General features: G+C 41.7%; 1 protein-coding gene across 1 annotated transcript in view; it reads right to left on the reverse strand.

Moving 5' to 3' along the window:
• Positions 1 to 22,293, reverse strand: part of LOC126567895 (protein phosphatase 1 regulatory subunit 12B-like) — a 34,788-nt gene that overhangs the window by 11,684 nt on the left and 811 nt on the right. Inside the window, exons 2-7 of the mRNA XM_050224242.1 lie at positions 10,065 to 10,233; positions 5,482 to 5,928; positions 5,274 to 5,399; positions 5,125 to 5,200; positions 4,911 to 5,031; positions 4,313 to 4,409 (exon numbers count right to left, since the gene is read on the reverse strand). Coding sequence (XP_050080199.1) covers positions 4,313 to 4,409; positions 4,911 to 5,031; positions 5,125 to 5,200; positions 5,274 to 5,399; positions 5,482 to 5,928; positions 10,065 to 10,233 — 1,036 coding nt within the window. The remainder of the gene's footprint in view (positions 1 to 4,312; positions 4,410 to 4,910; positions 5,032 to 5,124; positions 5,201 to 5,273; positions 5,400 to 5,481; positions 5,929 to 10,064; positions 10,234 to 22,293) is intronic.

Raw genomic sequence — 22,293 nt, forward strand, 5'->3', positions numbered from 1 at the left:
ATGGAAAATATGGATGGCGATGGCGACGATGGTGGCGAGAAGCATATTTGTTTATTTATGATTTGTTACATTTTTGTTTTCGGTTGATAGTGTTTGATTATTAATTGCTTTTGTAACGTTATGCAATAAAACGACATTACACGCATTTTTTAGAGGGTCTAGCAGGGTTTAAAAACAAAATGAACCCTTTTTCCGAAAACTACAGTGTTGCGAACGTGTGCACAACATTGTCCACTTGAATTAAACAACTGTCGCAGTTACAAAAACATAAACACACAAAAAAATGCAAATTTGTTTCAGACATCCAGATTCAGACTAAATTTGGTTTGGCCTGAAATAATTCATCCCTTCCAGCCCGATTCTCGGAACCGATTCAACAACGTGGTATCAATAAGACTATAATAAACCATTCGATGGCCAGCGTGACCGTAGTAGGTCGTTCAGTCAAGATGAAACATAAAGCAGCTTTTTCCATTTATACCCACTTTAATGCCCCTGTCACGCCATTTTAAAACGACTACAAAACAAACTTTTTAATTAGTCAAGAAACTATCGATCAAAGATTCTTTACCACGGGGCCGTTCGATAGTGCAATGAACGCTTCCCGACTAGAGAAAACCCGGAATATCAAGCACCGGAAGTGGTGTGCGTGTGTGTGTGTGTGTGCATAAATGCAAACTCTAACGACCAACGCAACGGTACACCCTTTAGCTGTGCGTCGTGATGCAATTATAAACTGCAGCTAAAGTAATGAGAGAAAGTTTCGGCATTGCGTTGCGCGGCAGAAGGTTCTAGGGTTGGGCAAACCGACCACAGCCAGCTTGCACAAAGTTTGCCAATCAACGGAAGTGACACTCGTGGTTTGGCGCGGGGACGCTACTGTGTTGGGGCGTGATTGCACAAGTAGCGTAAATAAAGACGAGAGTAGTACGATTAACGGGTGTGCAACACGATACGTTAGCTTATAATAAGGTTTTTGAAGGAAACCTTGGTGAAAATATCTTTCTATTTGTTTAATTAAATGGAAATGGCGTTAAAGTAGTTATCCTTTGCTAGGTTTCATAGTAGAATTGAAAAAATAGTTAAAAAAAATACTATAACGCAGGTTAAAAACCTTGTGAGGGCCCCAAAATATGTAAAAGAGTCAATGAAGTTTATTGCCAACAAACCAACAAAAAAAAAAAGCCAGTAAGGAATCCCAAAAACTTAATCGGATCTTTCATGTCTTGTTTTGCTACATCGTTGACTGATGTATCGCTCACAATGTATTACCGCCATGACTTTCCAACGCCATATTGGTACAACGCGTGCAACAATGTTAATATGAAGCGAATGTTGGCCCTGTATAATAGCTTAAAGCATCGTTTGATGGCATATTTGTAAAAAAAAAGGTAACTATCCCTATCTTTCTGCCTATACCCGGTGCGATAATTAAAGAGCTTGAAGCCAATACACTAATAGCACGTACCCGGTACAGTCTGCCAACACCACGTACCATACAATCCCATTTCATTTCCTACTTTCAATCCATCGGACAAGAAAAATTCACCTAACATTCCGTATGTTAACCTTGGCTTCCCTACAGCCTGAAGTGAACCGATCGAATCGATCAATCCCCAGGTTTTGTAGGAAAATCGTCATCATCAATCATGCATTGGTTGGTGCAGTGAAGCGTACTCGACACACAGCACTGCGGCCGACGCCGCCATTTTCAGGTTCCGCGTCAAAGTTCACAAAATGTCTGCTCAGCTGGAACCGTGCACACCATCGAACCCGGTTCGGGGGTAGTTGGGAGAAACCCTTTTTCAAATGTTCGCTCATCATTAACATTCCGATTTGTAGTATAAAAAGGTAGGCGGATGAATTTAAAAAATGAGAGGAAGTACAGGGAAGCATGTGGGTGTGTGTGTGGAGTAGCAATTAAAATAATATTGCTTTTTACGGATTTGTAAATATTGTTTTGTACTACAACGTGCTTGATAAATTGTATGTATTATAGTAAACGTTATCAGTTATATTCATCCCGTCGCAAAAAGCATTATTCCATCTTGGAGTGACATGAATATCAAAAACAGGTTTCCTGTCAATCGCAGACTCCAATTAAACATTGTCTGATGCAGTAAGTTTGGCAGGGTTTGCAAAACAAGAAAAACAATCCTTTTCATTGACATCATCAAACGCTGCTTTCACAAGGAAAAGATTAACTTGCATTCCATTGGAGAACACAAAAATAAACCTCGCCCATCAGATCGAAACATTTTGCCGTAAAATAATAACTACGAAAGGAGGAAGTCTCTGGTCGCCTGTGGCAATCAAAAGGAACGCAGCACCATCGATTGAAAGTGATAAATTAATTAACCCAACCATTCAAAACGGAAAAAGGCCGTAGGTCGATCGGTTTTGTTAATTTCTTTTGTAGTAGAATTCATCCCGCTGATGTTTTCAATGAAACGTATTGGAGCGGTGTTGTTTTGTACCGCGGATTTAATTATGTCTATTTGAATTGAATAATTGTCGATTTTTTGTTTACCTTAACTTTTTTTAACGGTTGAAATGTTTCGATTCCGCCATAAAGAAATAAATAGATTGAAACTTCACCTAAAACCGATCATAAATTCTGCACCAATTTCTGGCACCTTCCCCCATGCTCATGTCGTTTGCATCATAATTCAAAAACTTTTGATTGCCTTTCGTCTAAGCCACCAACAATGCGCTTCTCGCTAACCACACTGCTCGGTTCGGCAAAGCGTTGAGCCAGCACTTTTTTTGTCTAAACTTTGCTTCCGGTCCGAATACGATAAAGAGCAGACAATTTCAATGTTTCCATCCACCTGTGCTCACAACCTCCAGCCAGATGAGGCCACAGTTTAGCAATCAAAAATGGAAAAAAAATGTGTGGGAACGTTTGTTAAGGTAAGAATGATGGGTACCATGTTACCTTTAAGCGCTCGATTAAGGTGTACATTTGATGTAGTTGTTCAATTGAAGTCTATTAATAAAAAAAAACGTTCCAAAGTCAAATCTATAGCAAAAAGTCGAAACTAGCAGCACATCACAAGCAAAGCTGGAAAAGTTCCCCTGGAGCACTTCTGGACATGCTGATGACAGTACGGTCTATCGATTGCCAACTCCAAGCCTATCAACACTAGGGTGTCGGCTCGCTTGGACACTTCCATTTCCGATGTATGCACAAGAGATCAAGTTCCAAATTTCCTGATTTCTATCACCTTCCCCCCAAAAAAAAACAGGTGCTTCTGTTACTCGTCCACTGCTTCTAATCTGCCATAAATATTCAACGTCCATTTGACAGGACACAGGCGTCCACAGTTATTGAAGGCTTAGTTATCGGTGCACCAAGCTCGACAGCAGGCACTCCTTCTGCTGTGAGTGGGTTCAATACATTCCATTTTGAAATTGAACAGTTCTTTTCTCATGGCCATCACAGATGCAGTTTTGCACACTCCATCATCATCAACATCATCAGCAGGGATTGCTAGTCGAGAAGGAAGGCATGTTGGATGTCCATTTGTTTGCTGTGAGTCTTTCATTGGCTTGCACATTGGATTGTCACGTGCAGTGCTGCAAATTGAATTTTGGGATAGCGAGGAAAAAAGACTGACGTTCGATGATACTTTGTTACGGATTTTGCTGTGTTCCGTTTTGGAATATCATTAGTACGTCAAATGGCGATGTGAAAGTTTGCAAATTGCTATGAAAACATTCATCAATTTCATGCCTATTTTTTGAGGCACATGAGGTCCTTACGCGATACGGTATCAATCTACCCAAAACGTGCAACGTATTCATTTTTGGTGTTTAATATTGCTTTAAATAGGGAGCTTATTGCCGTTCTAAAATGAGCCAAGTTTTATTGCAAACAGTGAAAAGTTTTCAAAGGTATTCTCGTTTTACCACACCAACGGCCCATGCCAGAGAAATTGAATCAGCATTGCCGCCATTCGGAAAACTTTCGTGCCAGGCTTATGAACTTTTAAGTTACCCGCAGTTAACGTTTCCTTTTGCGGAAAAAGCAGCATTTGCCAACAAAAGTGTTGATGGTGCAGAGTATTTTGTGTTGAGAAAATTAAAATTTAATTACTACTGTCTGAGCTCCAAACGGAACCGAGGCCGAAGTATCATTCGAAACGGTTTGAGATTCACAACAGAGATTAAATTGCTGGCAGTGTAATGCCAAGTTCTTCTGCTGTCTTTAATTTTACACCATATCACGAGCTAGGTTTAATGTTTCGCAGTACTCAGCGGCGTGTGCCTAAAAACCTAAAATCCGAAACTTTATCACTACGAAACTTACCTCTTGCGCTTGTAGTCGGAAACGGGCCTCCTCCACCGCATCCTTCTTGGTAGTTAGGCCCTTATCACGCAGTGATGTTCGTCTCACCGATTGTGCCCTGTATTGGTGCAAGAGAAATGGAGCAACGGTTAGACGTGGTGGTTTAGAACTGGGACTAACACACAACCGGCTAGCGTTTTCCAATTTAGTTTTGTGGTTTTCATAGTACCAGCGAAAGGATTACGACGTCAACTTCTCAAGTCGGCTGTTGGGAAGCGCAGACAATACACCGACGTGGTGTGAACATGATATCTTAACTTAGCTCACCGCAGACTAAGTTCTCTGGGGAGTCTTACACTTTCCACCGGTTCGGTCTCGTAAAGGAAAACTTTATCCAAACAATTTGCTTAGTTTGTAATCGGATTATCTATCGAGGGACTACAACAATTCAGATGTTTCGCTGGGCTGCCTATGTAAAATCTTAATTCTACTTCAAATGATCCCAAGGGAATCGTTCGTTTGATTCGATTCACAATTAGAAGAATGAAGAATGCCGTTGCGAATTATCACTTAGCATGAAAGCAAGTATTTGTACACGCGGGGGCGTTTGTCCACTGACCTCGTGTTGTTACTCTGCGACCGCCGGACACGCTTGCGTTGCGCTTCTGCTAACCGTTTGCTCTCCTGTTCCGTCTTCAGCTGCTCTATTCGTTCTCGTATTTCTGGATCTTCGCAAATATCTAAAATGAGTGATAAAACAAAACGCACTCATCAATAATTATTAAAGAAGAGTTTTCGAATGGTGCAAATTGGCGAAGGATAAAGTTACTCACCGGAAGGTGTTTCGTCGTTCTTATTTTTGGCATTCAAATCGGCTCCACTTTGGGCAAGCATTTCAAGGACTTCCAGCTGCAAAGTTTAACGATACGGTTAGTTCCAAATTTCTAAACATAGTTGGTAACTGTGCGACGGAGAAACTTACGTGACCCCAACAGGCAGCTGCATGTACCGGTGTCCAGAGATCGTTATCGACAGCATCGGTCGATGTGTGATGCTCCAGTAGGAACTCGACGACCCGTGTGTACCCGTTGGCGGATGCTATGTGAAGCTGCGAAGAATAAAACCAAAAAACCGGCATTAGCTACTATCGAGCATTCTTGCATCGTCGCACGGATTATTGGGCCACTTACTGGTGTTGCACCTTGTGGATCCGGTATTTCTAGATCACCACCCTGCAGCGCAATGTCTTGCAGGTCGTGCAGCATCTGAGTTTCGGTAGCCGCCCGCGTCTCGTCGATCAGCTCCTGCGTTACGCCCCGCTTGGACATTTCCGCCTCGATGTAATCGAGCGCTTCCTCGTCGTCACAGATGTCATACGGCATGTTACCGTCCGCATTAACCGCCAGCAGGTTCGCACCACGTGCTATCAATATCTTCACCAGATTCAGATGCCCGCAGGTGGCAGCGGCGTGCAGTGGTGTCCACCGTTCACTATCCTGTGCGTTTACGTTCGCACCGTAATCGAGAAGCAGATTCAACATTTCCGCATTGTCGTCGATGCAGCACTGATGCAGTGCTGTCAGTCCATCCATGTTCGTTGCATCCGGTGTGACACCCTTCTGGAGGAGTTTTGCCACCTGAGGGGGAAAGAGTAAGATGGATAGAAGTAGACGTTATAATAAGAAGCAAAAAGGAAAGACAAAGAAGAGAAAGTTCTAGTCCCTCCGCCAAGCTCAACCCTATCGCTCTTTTACGGAAGTAATCAAGAAAAGCGTGGGAGACCGGAAACGGATGCAAGTATCATTTCCCACAGTCGATAATGACCACTCATCAGCTGCTCATGTTTCAATAGGTCTATTCCTTTGCAAGAAAAATGCTCTTACTAACCGACATTACATCATCATCATCATCAACACTATTATAGTTTGTTGGAATTCTCTTCGCCTCATGCCCATACACTGCAACCTACATACAATGTTTCGCTTGAGGTTATGTCCAGCTTTCTCGACTATTTCCCAACCTTCAGTGCAAGGACAAACTAACCCTTCAACGAAGGTCATACGGGAGTTGGTTTCCAAAGTCAAGAATGTTTGCTTTAACTTAGTCTACTCAAGACAGCGTAAGAATCCGTACGTACAGTTTACTAGCCGAACGAAACAGCAACATCAGAATCCAGTTACGCTCGGATGCGTATATTTGTTCTTCTTTGTCAAGTGTGTTTGTTCGTTTGTCCGTTTGCTAGTCTTTGCAAAAGAAAAGAATTGCTCTAACGAAAGGGTTTGCCAGGAGATGCTCGACTGTCGGCTGTCAGCCGTCTTATATTTCATGTGAGAATATGGACTCATTTCGTATGGTGCAAGCGTGAAGCAGTTTTATTTGTCTAGAGAGCTTTATTTTCTCATCGCTGCCGTGCCGGGACAAAACTTTGCAGTTGAGAAAAATGTGCTTCTTAGAAAAAGGTTTCCCATCAGGGAGCTACGCTTATGCAAGAGTCAATTGAAATGAACTAGAGTGTGGTGTTGGGAGAAGGGACTAAAGGAAGGATAGCTTTAAAGCCTAATTGTAAATTATCTTCCAGATATCTTAAGAGATAAGAAAAAGAGACACTAAATTATGGCAAGAGATTTGTAACCTTTTCAAATTCAGCAACCGATAGGTTATAAAGATAATGTTCCCTTCTAAAGAGACATCAATTTACCCTCATCACCGCCTTTCAGTCCACTGCAAAAAACAACACCTAAATCTCATCGAATGCGATAATTAATAGTTGAGTCACACTCATCCCATAAGCTTATCCGATTAAACGTCCAATCTTTTGTCGATATGTGTGTGTGGGAGTTTGCGAATGGATAAAACGGCTCGGACGCGGAGATGAGCGTCGCATTCGAAGGATTTAATAGGATGCTGGGAAATTGCAAAATTCAGCCCTTGACCTGACACACCGGCTATTTCTGCAGCAGAGATCAGTCGGCCGACGGATAGTCCCAAGCGTCGGAATGCTGCAGAATTGATCCCAGCGGGAGTTGATGAAACGAAGCGAAAGTAATTTATTTTCCATCCTGTAAATTTAGCCCCTGCGGACCCGTCTTCTACGGTACACTGTCCCTTGTCCGTTGCGCCAACCCTGGTGGCGCTCATGTTGGAGGTATTCCAGGATCATCTTTTAACGGCACTTGCACACCGATGGTGATGGAGCTACGAATTGTATCGTGTCGGCGAGTGAGATGGAGATGGAGTGATGTATTGTGTGGTTTTGAAGTGTTGTTTGTGAGTTTATTGATTTCTTGCTAACGAATGAAGGACCAGGTTTGTCTGTCGAGTTTCAGCCATGTTTGGATTACTTTTTTCTTCGCTCATACACCATGCTTGCAACGGTTGTGGTTGGTCAAGGATGATGTATTTCAAGGTCAGGTTGGTATGGATGGTTGACCTGTGAATACTGGCCAATCTGGATGCAATCTGGATAATTTTATTTACGTTCGAGGAACACTGTACATGGTCCTTACTTCGAACTCAAAAATTGAGAAAGATTCATAAAATGCATTCCTATCTGCAAGTCGTATCTCCATCACATATCCAACCATCCATCATCAAGTATCAAATTTGAATGTAATTAACTACACACAAATCTAACCTAACAAAGTGCACACTTGAATGGACTTGGTTTATGACTACACTAGAAAGCCGAAGGCCACAAATATTCATTCGCTACGGCTATCCACAACTCGGTTTAATGCCCGTTACTTTGCAGTTTTATGACACCACAGATTATCAACCCAATGTGTAGCTATGTGTAAAGGGGATGATACAGAGTGGGTAGTAAAATTTCGTAAATAAACATCTTCTTTGTGGTAAGAAGGAAGCAAATCGACCTTCGCTTTTATATGTGGCGGTGTGGTGGTACAAAAATGACTTGGTTTCACAAAAGGGGCAAAGAATATAGGTTGTAGGGAATACGTTCAAGTAGTGTTTGAAAAAGACCACACACGGGCGGCAAAAATGAAGCTGTTTGCCTTCCGCGGTCGAGTTTGTCTATTAGTAGTTGCTGCACGTATGCTTTGAATTACCGAGCTTAACGGTCGATTAGCATTGCGAATTGTATTTAAATGAGGTCCTTCGTCGGAATGTATCTTCCAGACACAGTGGAGGAAATGGGTCGGTGTGCAATTCTCTGTTCTGAAGTATTCTCGTATGTAAATGAGCTTTGATTCTCTTAAGTATCGCAATCCTTGGCGCGGTTGGCCTCATTTCAGCCTAAAGATATGCAATGCTTATACATTTTCCAAACATATGGCAATGCAAAGAACCAAAAAAAAAACTACCCCTCAGTTTAGCTTAAAGGACAACGATTGCTTCCTGGCACACATTAATTTCATCGGGAAGTCGGTCCCGGAACAGTCGAGTGACAAAGAGAAAACGTTTCGATGAAAGTGCTTGAGCGCGCCTGAAACTATGCAAACGTATGCAGCCGAATTACATCATTTAGTCACGGCGCTAGCACTTTGCGTGACAAGTGAACAAAACTGTGTGCGGCGGCTCCTTTCGGACCGGAAATGGTCATTTTTCTTTCAACTGCAGCACCAACTAAAAGACTGGGCAGAAAATGCAGCCAACGGATGATAGATCATTCGTAGATTTGCGACCCAACTAACCTAGAAAATGTACTCACTCATTAGTACTTACACGATTTGGGCACTGTTTTCAAAACGGCGTATGTGTGGCAAACACGTAGCCCAACGTCAACCCAAGTGCAAACGATGCAACTGCCACGTGTTTGGCTTTAGTGCATTTTTGCAAAAGCCAAGAAATCATGGTCAACGCGGCCTGACTAATAGCAACCGGAAGTGACCGGGAACTGTTTGCAGTTGAAATGGGCTTATGGTAGGAAAATCGGCACAGAGCAAAAATGATTCAGTGACCTCATTCTGAAGGATATAGAGTAGGTCCGATACTCATCTGTTTCCCGTTTATTCCCCGTGTACAGCTAGGGCCTAGTTCCGGGTGTAAGTTGAATTGTAAAAAAAAACAGGGAAGAATTCGTTACAGAAAAAGTCACTTAGAACGGCTTAGGATGTGAAGAAAGCTCACGTATGGCCATCAAAAAAGGCTGCTAATGGTGATAGGCTTTTAGCACAAGGATAACAGGGCACTGTGGGAAAGATATCTACTATTGCCATATAACGATGGATTGACCCAGTATGCGTCGCGGAAGTTTCATTTTCGGTATCTATTTTTGTCTTTCAAGAAGCAATCGAATTTTTTCCCGTAGCATGAAGGGAAAAAAGTTTTCCCACCAGCGAAATCAATTAAGACAAAAGCTTTTCGCTTGGGATTATAAGCAGTTTAAGAAGTTTTACTTTGACTCTTGTAATGTATTCAATAAGTTGGCGTGAAGTGGCGTGAGAAACGTTGCGCGATATAAGCTTGAGCATTTTTGCAATTGTAAGTTTTTTGGTACGGCTTGGGATTTTACGATGCCGGTCCTTCAAACAGCCGCAAGATCAGATATTAAAATCTGGCTGCAGGATTGAATATTCAGTTATCCTGTTATCTTCAATTAAAATAGCTAGAAATGCCGGGCCCAATACCTCTCATGTTGTAATTCCCTCACAGTCACTGCCACGGTTGCATCAAAAGGATAATTTTCGTAGACTAAACCTTCATCAATTCGTGATTGGTCAGCTTTAAAAATTCCATCAAAATGCTATCGAAACCCTTCTTCCAACCTTTGCGCGCGTAAGGTGTATCCAAACCAGTATTAAAATATACAAACCTCTGCTATGTCATTTCGTGCCGCAGCCTCCAACAGGACGACACTGTCCTCGAACGTGATGTGCCGTTTGTATGAGGATGTCTGTGTCCCCATCCGATCTCGACTTCGCTGTGCTTTTAGCCATTCTTTTTCCTTCTGTTTTGCAACCTTTAACTGCTGTGCTCGACGCCTGCAAAGAGAAAGCATAAACAAAAATGAAACCAAATGGAATACATTAAACTTGTGTGGAGGATTTAATATAAAATATGTTGCAAAGTGTCATGCAGGATGGTATCATGCAGAAGAAAAAAATCCACTTTACTTCCCGACCCCCTTTCCTGTTTTCATGCTGCTTTGCCCACATCGGGAAAAAGTATCGCAGCAAGAACGGCAAAGGACAACAACTGCAAGACCATTGAACTAACATCGCATCACTGTGTGGTCAGTTACAAGTTGACGGTCAACTTGGGCGGGTTAATTACACGTTCAACCTTTGAAGGAAAACACTGAAAGGCAACTGCGGACGGTGACCGTTTAAAGCCTTGACTTCAGACCATTCGATAGCCGACGACATGCAACATCAATGGTAAGGTAGTAAAGCGACCACAGTGGAAATCCTTTCGTGCTGCCTTCCATTTTCCAGTTCCAATCCAATTCGTAACACGTACCGGTGGACAGATAATCGGCCCCGAAGCTAGTGGTGTTAGGTGCACCACGAAACTGTTCCACTTTGGGCACCGTAAGGCAAGCTTTTCGCGTGAAAAAATGAAGCAGCTAAAAATAAAGAAGGAGCTCCATTTACGCCATCAGGCTTGGGGCCAAGGTTTTGTGTGAAGTGCGGTCAAGAATTTCGGTCCTTCGTGCTTTGGGTTTTGTCATGAAAAGCTCTGGAAGTGCGCGTGTGTGTTTCTTATTAATGAAGCTGTGGGCATGGTGGTCATTAGTATCCACGTTGGCCGGGTATGGACATAGCTCTCTGTCGGCTGGAAGGATAGGATGATTTCGTTTATCCTTGTGCCTTCTTGGAGGAGTAATTTTCCGTCTTACTGCCGACCGTTTGACCAGGGGTAAGGACACTGTTTACTGCATTTGGAATGAACTAAACTTGATCGTGCTGCGTCGTAAAAGCTTGACAAGAATTCGCATAAGGTTCTCTTGTCGTATTTTGCCAGCTCCATAAATACCATGGAAGGTCACAGTAATGATAGAAAATCCCGGGAACTTCTGCTACTGGAAAATGACTTTTTTAATGACATTTCCGTACATAACTCGAAGTAGCACACGAGACTGTTCATCTGTTTTTTTAATTTGTTTTGTACAAAAAAATGTGATTAAACTGCAGTCAACTCAAGGGTGAAGTAATTGGCAAACGTATCCACTGCAACGTATGTTCCAACTCATGCTTAATGTTTCCGCTCCGATGATGGAAAAGGTTAAACGATGAAAACGATGGTGTCAAATTAAATTGTGATTATTTAACATAACGTGGTAAAAAAGAACGAAAATTGAACAATTTAAAGTTGCTCCCAACGATTCCCCGTTGCCTCAATGGTGTACGAAAAATGGACACACAAATAAATGGAAGAAAAATATGCTTTGAGCGAGAAGCAGCAGAGCTTTTTTGATTTTGTTTCTTCCTTTGTTTGTTTTTCTTTTTTGCCAATTTCATTTGAATAGCATTTGCATAAATTGTTACAATTTTATAAAATACTGCTAACGACGAGGTTTTATGGCCAGTTTTGCAAAATGGAACATTAAACATAATGTTTCTCTGATGAGATACGATTCCCAGAAGGATAAGGTTTACACATTGAAGTAGAAAATATGCAGATTTAGTGCACATCATTGATGCAATAATGTGACCTAACTGGAGAATGGAAGTATATTATTAAATTAAAGCGATTAGTATCGTATACCAGAAGAAACGATTTTCAAGAAGTTTTGGTACCTCTAATGAAAATTTTTAATCCAATAGTACGTGCAAATGATTTAATTTTTCATTTAATAGTAATTGATTGCCTCTAGAGCATCTTCTTCGTCTTCTTGATCCGCTCAGGGTTGAATAAGTAGTGATGATATGGCCAGGTCGCCAACCCGTTTCCAAGAAACTCGGTTTAGGGCAGCAATCCTTCATCATAGAACGAGCTCGCTTTGCTACGTTACGCCTCGTGTCGAACGGGTCGCTGACGAACACCTTGCTGATGGGGCATGAATTCGGCATACTCAGCACGTGCCTCACTCATCGTATCCTTCGAACTTTGACTATCGACAGGAAATCTGCACCACCAAACAACTCAGCTAGATCGTGGTTCATTCTCCTGCTCCACACACCCTCCTAGCGCACACACGGCCTAAGATGATCTTTAGCAGTCTTTCGTAAGCATAGGCAGGGACTCGTATTCGTGGAGAACTATCGAGCGTATTTGTTTGCGATGAATCGCGAAATTCGTGTGTTTTTGAAATCTTCTTGATCGATCTTCTGGATTTTACAGGTTCTTCTTGGTGTTGGGGCTTGCCAAAACGCTCAGGATAAATAGGTCAAATGTCTCACATACTACAGAAAACATGTGGCAATATTTATTCTCCGCCCTTTTTAGGAGATTCAGTAATTTTATGTTTACATCGAAAAATGAATATGATATCACTATTTGACAATGCTTATTTGGTAACTCAGAAAATATCACAGTTCATAGAACCAATGTTTCGTTTATCTGTGTGGTCGAGATAACCAGAGAAAAATCCGGAATAAAAAATTAAAATATTCCAAGCAGACCAAGACCAAATGGTAATGTATAACCATTTTGAGGAAGCAATCTCTCTCTACATTATTCAATCTACAACCTATTGCACATTGTCACCGTTGCCTGGCAGTTGGATGATTGATTGCACATCAAATGCACGCCACACCACCATTGACGGTGATTTTCTACACGATCCAACCATTCCAGCCAGTGAGATAAAGCACAAATGGATAAATATTTCATAAACACACCAACCAATAATAATGGCTGAACGGCTTTAAAGCAAAAACCCCGACTATCAGTAGGTTTCGAGCGATCAGACGAGGAAGAATTCTAGCGTACCTAGAATCACGCCACGGAATGATGGAAAACGTCCATTGAATGCGAAAACGATTCCCCCACTTTCATACCATAGAATTCCCAGCGGAGAGCGGGCGACCTGACAATAAGAGTGCTTCCTGCAAAAGCTTCCACATCTTCCTGCTCGTCAGTCTATTTATCAGACGCATTAGCGCACCGCAATAATGGAATGGACAAATTCATCATTTAACACGTTCCAGTAAGCGTACTGTACACCACCGATCAACACTCTCGGACTCTCCCCACACGCGTTAGTGCGACAGATTTTCCATAATTTCAACACCCGCTTCGTTAAGTAGTTCCTCCTTTCCCTGATGTTGATGGGTTTTGTCGTGGGGACACTTTACTCGGCACGACCGGCATGCTTTTCAATCGACCTGCACCAAGAACCGTGGTGCAATTTATCGATCGATCGATTTCAGCGGCCGGTGCTGTACCGCAGGTCGGGCAGACTGCGAACGAGTGGAGCAATGTACACTTGTGATTGAATTTCATTTGAAGTTTTCGTACGACCACTTGCATTAGGTTCACCGTGTTGGACAGATTGTTCGGAAAAGATGGGAAAATTGCTACTTTCACGCGTTGCACCTTTGAGGTTGAAAGCTTTTTGCATACATTTAGGAATTTTGAATTGAACACGTTTAGAAATCGTTAATGATTAGTTTAGGAGAAATTATTATTTTGCAAAACAAAAAAAAAACAATTATGAAAACGTTTCAATAATGAAAAATCAACTAAATTGATATCTATCGAACTTGTTTCGCCACTTAAAAATTGTAAATTTTATCAAACAACTTCTAAACTCCCGATGGTACCGTAGCAAAACACATTCATCTCAATTAAACAATGGATGCCTTTTGCAACAGTGACCGTGACCGACTGGCGAAAAAACAATCGAAAACGGATCGTTTCGGAGGGATGTGCACACATTCAATGCGGTATAGCGCTGACCGGTAGCGCGGGAATGCACCGAACCAACACTAATTGCAATCATAAACACCCAACCCCCGTCAGCCGTGATAAATGAATGGGAAAACCGACACCACTCTCCCGTGGTTTAGCATCTCTATTCTATTGTAATTAGAATCTACAGCTTCTTCTACTACTACTACGAGCAAATGTTCCAGTAGTACCGACGGAATACGTGTGTCCCAGTCAGCTGACTATTATCAATATACAAACACACCAGGAGTGGAGGATGTTCAGCAGCGAACAACAATCAACAATCGTTACCCCAATCCGACCAACGCGATACCGTGTCGATGATCCAATTGTTCAAACGTACGGCTAGCAGCACAACAACGGGTCGGTCAGTCGGGTAGAAAATAAATTCAACAAATATATATACAGGCAACAACTAGCAAATAATGCACCGAAGAAGCTGGTGGCACAACAACACACAGTTCACTAAATAATCAACAAACGGCGCAGTAGTTTTTTTTTTTTTTTTCACCGCTTTTTTTTACAGCTGTGTTTGTGTTGGAAGTTTGGGGGCCTGAAGTTTTTCCTTTTCTATATTTATTAGAAATGAAACGGAACGGAAGCGTAATGAAACGAATCGAACCGTAACGGGGACATTTCTCGCACAAAAAGATGAACGCTGGCTGTAGCCTGCTAGAAAGTGGAAAAAGGGGAAAAAACAATCGATGGGATGAACTTTTGTGGAAATTTTTTTTTATGTCAAAGCAATAGCGTAAAAGGAACAAAAGCATGTGCTTTTTTAAGAGCTTTTTTTGGTTGTTGAGCTTTATGTTTGTTTGAATTAAACAACACGAAAATAAGAACACACAATACAATAAATAACAACGTGAAAAATTTTTTTTAAATATTTTTCTTAATGACAAATGCAAAGTGAAACATGTTTTTAAAACAATGTTTACGGGCAAATCAAAAACAATAAACAGGACAAAATGGACATCAATGCATCAACTCACATTAAGCGAAATTGATGACCTTCCACAGTTCGTTGCACGCAAAGTTCTTCTCCATTTTTCACTGCCAGCTAACCAGGCGAAGACATCTTAACCAACGGCACACAGCGTTGCGTTCACAGATTCTTAATCCGGCGATAAAGTAGATGTTGATGACTTGTTTAACTTTGGCAACATCGTCGGATGACCTTAGGACCCGCTAGGCGCTAACAAATCTTCTTTTACCACCACCGACAAGAGCACGGATCTGAGATCCCGAGAGCACATAGTTTGTTTATGATTTTAAACTTCATCAACATCCTTTACGGCGAAGCCAGCTGCACTAGGCGACTGTAGATGAAATGCGCTTTTTTATACCTTTCTTTACCCAATCCACCAGCTTCAACAGCATTAACGTGCCGTTTCGGGGCCTTGTGGTAGGGCGACAACGGCGCCGGTCTACAAACGACAGGGTAGGGGTTCAAATTCTATCCGGACCGTTCCCCCGTAATAAGGATTTTACTTATCCAATGTTTTTCAAAGGTTATGTGTATAAGCAAGTCAAGCCAGGTCGTTAAGTCAAGAAGAATAAAAACGTGTCTATTATCTTCCAGTGTGATTATTAATATAATTCTTACATTTTCGTTTTAAAAAATATAATAAAAAAATACCTTCAACCAACCAAAGACAATAAATTAAGCGTATCCATCCCTTGGTTTTCACACGTTTCCAGCGTTAAATAACTTTACATCTCTTTCGACCCGTCCGGTTCACCCCGTGAAGGGTTAAAGCTTTATGGCTGCCCCTAATGGGGAACATTTATGTGCATCATCATAATTTTTCTGCTGATGGAACGAAATTGAGCATCGATAACTGACAGATGTAACGCCGTTCATCATGTCCGTCACCCCTTTTGGCCGTTTATCAATCGATTGAACTAAAGGCACGACGGAAACGGAATGTTCGAGCGAGGCAAGCGCATTTCATAACAGCAACAACCAGTACAATAACCGTTTTAAATACTTCACTATTTCATAATGAACATTGATAATCGATTTTTCCGATTGCATGAGATAGCGGGCGATAAATAACGGATGAAAGAGTGTCGAAAAATGAAACAAGAAAAAAAAGCACTATTTGCATCCATTCCTCGAGTGCGCTTCTCCATTACCATCTTCGAGTAATTTTCTTCAACAAGCGAAGAACCGGCACATGTGGAAGCATGTACTGCTCCAGGGAACAGGTGTTGGTTGTTTACATTTAATTACGCTAATAACAAGCGTACAGGAAAGGCGGATACGCCTTCGCGTAAGTTTTGCTTGCAAGCAGTATGCATTCTTGATGCTCTCAACTGGATTTCTTGCTCGGAACTGCTGAGATTGAAGCTAAGAGAATCGATTGGATGCAGTGGAAACCTTTTTTGGCTACATAATAGAAGTGAAAAATGTTAAATAAATCATCTTACAGCTTTCTCTGTACCATAAATACTGTATCTTTTGAGCACAGTATATCGTTAGATGTCGATAGTGTTCAAGGTTGATTTGATATCTTTATGTTCGTCGTTTGTCTCTAGCCTGTAGCCAACAAAACAAACTGAGAAAGTTTTATCACAATACTAATTGAAGGTAAACTCAATAAAAACATCGTTTTAGTTGGAGTACAAAATATTTTTTAACTCTTCGACAACGTGCTATAAAAATGCTATAAAAATTGGATGAATGCTTGCATTCACTTCTAGTGGTTGTTTTGTTGTATTTCCAATATTTTTACTTGAATTTTACAAAGTTTTTCTCTTAAGTTAAACCAAAAACAGCTATGAATAAGGGTTAGCTTTTTTTCTACCCTTAATCATCCATTTACACCAAGAAAGCCAATTGATAAGCGTACGGCGACAACAGTTGTTCAACCAATAAAGAAGATACACATCTAGGAGATAACTAAACGTACCAAACATCCATCATACTAAGCGCGAGGAGATAACAACGCTCGTCCTCCGTCTGTTTCCACCATCAACACCACCAACAGCTACCACATGGACACTTAATATCGTTCTCAAACAACAACCACTACTTCCACTTCAGCATTAGGTTCGTTAGGGTCGGGTGGAGTAGATATCACCTAATTGTGCTTATGGAATGGGCCGCCGAGTGAATGCAACTTGGAACAAAATTAATTGCATCGCTGATAAGCGAAATATCACGTGCAGTACACCAAAAACGAAAAACTGGAAAACGTCTGCCAACTGTGGAGGCATAGGATGTGATGTGATGGAAAAGTGAGAGCAAATTATGCACAAATTTGAAGCTACAAAACGTATTGGGTCGAGAGCGAGTGGGTAGCGAATGGTCACTTGGTTCCAAGAAATTTCATCTGCTAATGATCGCAGAATTTAGAACACGTAAAAAAAATCGCAACACCCCCGTCTCGTGTCGCGTCCAGACAGAGTTCGTGCAAACAAACCCCCCTGTGGACAGTCCTTGAGCTGTCATGTCCGACAGCACAACTTGCGACGATTGCAAATTATGAAGATGGGGCGGTTTTTTTTTTTGGACCAGCTCCACGATCTTCACAGAAGGGCACGGACCCAGACAGAGCACATGTTGGGTCGATGGGTCATTATCTTCACGATAAATGCATCACGTTTCGTACGTTTCGTAGAAGTGAAATGGAAAATTGTACCTTGGCGAGACCAGCTGTGACAGAGAGCTGAAGATGTGCAATTGAATTCTTAGATTCGTTATTAAACAGTGTCAAGATTTTAATACTTTTGAAAGAAAGTTGCTTTTGGAGATGACTATTTGAAAGATCTCCTTTCAAGATATCTTTAAACCATAAAATGTTATCTTCGCCTACGCCAAACCACGATTGCCTGGCTACAATTATACAAACTTGCCGACAATAAATACAACATTTTAACAATTGCTTTATAGCTTCTTTTAACGCCCATATCTCACTTCTCTACCAAACTCCCGGATACGGCTTTATTGATGTACATCTTTCACGACGCGTCACAGAAGTTTAATGTGTGTACTACAAATAAATCTCCAGGCGAGTGAAACAGCGAGGGAGAGTTTTTGCCATAAAAGTTATTAGACGCTGCCTTCTCCTTCGGTATGTGATGAAGACACCAGGAGGATAAAAGCGATACTTCACGGTACCGTAGCAAAAAAACCCCCCTATGCAGAGGCGAAAAATGGGCAAACAAGGAAAGCGTACGACGACATTGATCCGTTACCGTACCGGACCCTACGCTTGTGGGAGGAAGATCGGCAAAAGCAAACGGTAGGTAGAAACATCAAGCAAAATAGCAGTAGTAGCAACAGCAAGGAACCATCTTGACTTGCTACGGTTCACAACATACGAACAAGCTGTTGTATAGATAGTTCACCGGAAAAAGGGAAAACACCGTTCGGAAATAGTTGCCACACCGATAGCAAAACAGAAAAGGGATGCTTTTGCTACATCGATCGGAAGCTGGCCTACACTTGCTGTCCAATTGTGCTGAAGGCACACGATAGTCTTTGGAAAAAAAAAACATAATAGTTCAAACGCTTCTCCAATGTGAAGGATACAAGGACAGAGAGAACCGGAACTAACCTACATACACAAAAAAAATTCCTAGTGGGAATAACTTTCATCCTGACGGGTCCGGACATCGGGAAGCTGCAGTTTGCAGCTGGTCATGAAGGATGAAGGCACGGATTTTTATGAGTTCCTCCGCTAGCCCTCTGGTCTACGGTGTGGTTGTGTGTTACATAGCAGTTGTAAGGTAGTCTCACTATTCCTGCTTCCATTCTGCTCGACCATGATGGATGGGATAATAATGATTTTACGAGCTGTTAAATTCAGCTTCATAAATAATTCCCAGTTCCGCTTACATGTTATTCTCACAAGAGAATAACATACATAATGTTTAAATATTAAGCACCAGAGACGTACGCTGGACGTTTTAATTTTGTTCCCAGAATGGCTATAAAGCGGTTTGATAAATTTAAAATTAATTTTAAATAAAACTTTATAATATACGACCACAGCAATTTCCCCTTTCGACAGACTAAGGCGACCAAAGAATGAAAAGTTATTTTAACCAATCAAAGACTCATCTGACGGACACGTGACAGTTTCTACCGTTTGAAGAGGGTTTGTTATTCATACGGCAAGTTTAGGATGGATGGAAAGCAACATCCCAGAAAGAAAGAGATCGAATGATAGACCGTAACATGTAACACACACGGTGGTCAAGGGATTTGATATATTTTTGGCTCTAACAAGCCGATGATAATTGCTTGGATAGACACATTCTACGCTTTGACGTGTGTGTATTGTGTTGTTAATATAAAAAAAACACACGCTTGGGACACCCCAACCAACACGTAGTTGACGGAGTTGAGAGTATGATTATGTCAATCATTGGAAAATTTGAGGTGGATAAGATCAGATATTGACACCTTTTGCTACAGAGATTTTGAGGCGCTACATGACGAGGATTACAATCCCATATAAGAAGGAAACATTCGTAAGCTATTAGCAAGTTCAAGTTAAGGAATTCTTGACTAATTAGACAAGGATTCTCGAACTTATAATGTCAAAGAAGGAGTTTTTCAAGATCAAATACAAAATATTGGTATTCGATCATAAAAAAGGATTCTAAAGCAAACAACAAAGACAGTCCCGGTGGTTGAAGCGACAACGGACAAGACGTAGTAGGCCAAGAAGAAGATTTTACTTATCAATATTGCAGAGTTTTTCAGATTTTTTAGTGAATTTTAAAGTATTCATGAGGAATTGTGGAGAAATTCTGCATTTGTCGATAAATTGCAGGATAAAATAAACACTCCTTCCACTCATCCCAATGGCTTCCAGTAGCTACGATCTAATAATAATCAACAGCACTCTGGGGTGATATTAAATTAAATTATAAAGCCTCTTCCAGTTTTCAGGCTAACAGAATCCCGCAAGATGCGAGATCCCCAAACAAAAAGTGTGATCTTTTCCGTAACGTTACGTACACGTCTTGCTAGTCAATTTGGTTCATAATTAAAAATTCGTAACACACACAAAAAAAAGCGTACGCACAAAATAAACACTCCAACAAAGCGAGCTCCTTTCTTGGGAACAGGATTAAACAAATACCGGGAAAATGGGATGAGTTAGTGGGAAAATTCGCCATTCCTTTCTTATTTACACGTCTTTTTGTTTATTATTCAATGTCTAGAAGAAGAAAAAGCGTTAAAAAATGCGTCCCCTATAGTAAGGCTACGATGGTTGTACGGGAATCCCAGCGCACCGACGCTGGCTGAAGCCATTAAACATTCAATGTAGATTAGGACAAGGAGACGGTTTTCTCTATGTCCATGTGCTCCGCTTGATTCACACAAACATCCACACGTATTAACATGAGCATGTGCCACATAATGGCTATACCATGCGCATCAGGTGAACGTTAGACAGGCAATGAGCGATGGCAACGAATTAGCATAATTATGCTTCATCACAGGAAACGCCAAGGAAGCGAGAGAGAGGGCGAACAAAGGATGTGCTCGTAAGTAGTTAAATTAAATACTGCTGCTCGTGCTGCTTCTGCTACTGCTCGTCTCACAATCCCCTCCACCGGTGCGTATCATCATAGCAAGAAACCATCAAATCTGACTCAAAATGGAATGTTTTGTGTTGACATTTTCACACAATAATGTGAAGCGGGGGCAGGACATCTTCTTGCGGGTCACCAGTAATAACTTAATGAGCGATGCTTAATTAGAAGAGTGCACCAAGCACAGAGATCGAAGGTTTGGGTTGTTAGAGAAAAAGGAATCTCGACAGTTTTTGTTTGTTTACTTGTATCGTTGGCAGGTTTTGCCCCGTTGATGTTTGGAGCGACTGCGGCCACCGCTTGTAGTGCCACCAACGCCATTCTGACTCTCCGGTAGACGGTACTGCATTTTCGGAGGAATATCTCGATCGTGTACTTTGAGAGTTTTTCAAGACAAAAAAAGCTCAGCTACTCCTAATTTCCTGCTCTCCGTATTCTACGCGATGTGCTTCGTAGTTACAGGGTTCGCATCTCACATTCTTTTCTCATCGACAATTCGAATCGATTAAGCCAATATGATATGCTTTATTATGTTTTTAATCAACTTTTGTCACTTTTCACTTTATGTTACCGAATTCAACTTTTGTAGCTGTTGTTGTGTGCAAAGTCACTTTTAGCGGACACAAAAACCGATAAGGAAAAATGCAAAACAACTTAAAACCTTCACCAACTAATGCACCGGACTGTTGCACTGGGAGAGATTTATGATCGGCTCGAATGAAAAAAAAACTACACACACACACACACACACAGACACATGCAAAGAGATGCGATTTTGTCACACCGGTCAGTTTTATCAATCTCGTCCGTCTGGGTCGCAAACTCACTATCACGCGCTGCCAAAATTCGTGTTGAGCCTACCGAACCCGGACCCGGATCGTACTGCACTGAACCGGATGCGCGGACCCCGCTAACCGACCCAAGGGAGTGACTTTTTTTTCTCTTCGTAATGAGTCAATTTTCACGATTTTACCACGACCGAAAACTGACCGGCCGAGCAGTAGTGTGTTTGACGAGCGAGTTTCAACCCGGGGGAGGTTTGGTTCGGCATCAGCAGCTTTAGGAGCAGAAGCAGGGCACGATAGCCGAAGCGTTCGACCCTCTCAGTACAGGAAGGGGGTGGGAAGAGAGAAAGGCCACTTTAGGGTGCCGACCATCTTCGGGTGATCGTGAGTTTGGGAGAAAAAGCTACCGAAAACTAACATCTTCATTGCGTTCGTAAGCAGCAGTAGTATAGCGAGGGAAGGAGGAAAAAAAAGCACAAATCGTTCATCACCAACAAAAGTAGAAAGACCTTTCCCCACCTGATGAAAACATCCGCATAAAAATATGAAAGCTATAGCACTATTGGGGGGAAAAAAGTGTTAGCGATTAAGCGAAAAACAGCAAGCTACCTTCCAAATGATAAGCGCAATGCTCGAAAACGAGACGAGCAGCAAGTAGATTGTTGCGGTGAGTGAAGCCATGAAGGGTGGAAAAGAAACCACTAACACACACACACACGCATATGAATGAATGGATGAGCGCACGTGGTGCGAAAGATGGCGGAAGAAAGATTCCCTACGCATCGTCGGGTAATGTGTGGCAACACGACGATCGTGGTAAGAGGAAGAAAAAACACGAACAGCACGGCACATGATGAAGAAAGT

Source organism: Anopheles maculipalpis, chromosome 2RL (genome assembly GCF_943734695.1).
Source record: "Anopheles maculipalpis chromosome 2RL, idAnoMacuDA_375_x, whole genome shotgun sequence".
Lineage (NCBI taxonomy): Eukaryota > Metazoa > Arthropoda > Insecta > Diptera > Culicidae > Anopheles > Anopheles maculipalpis.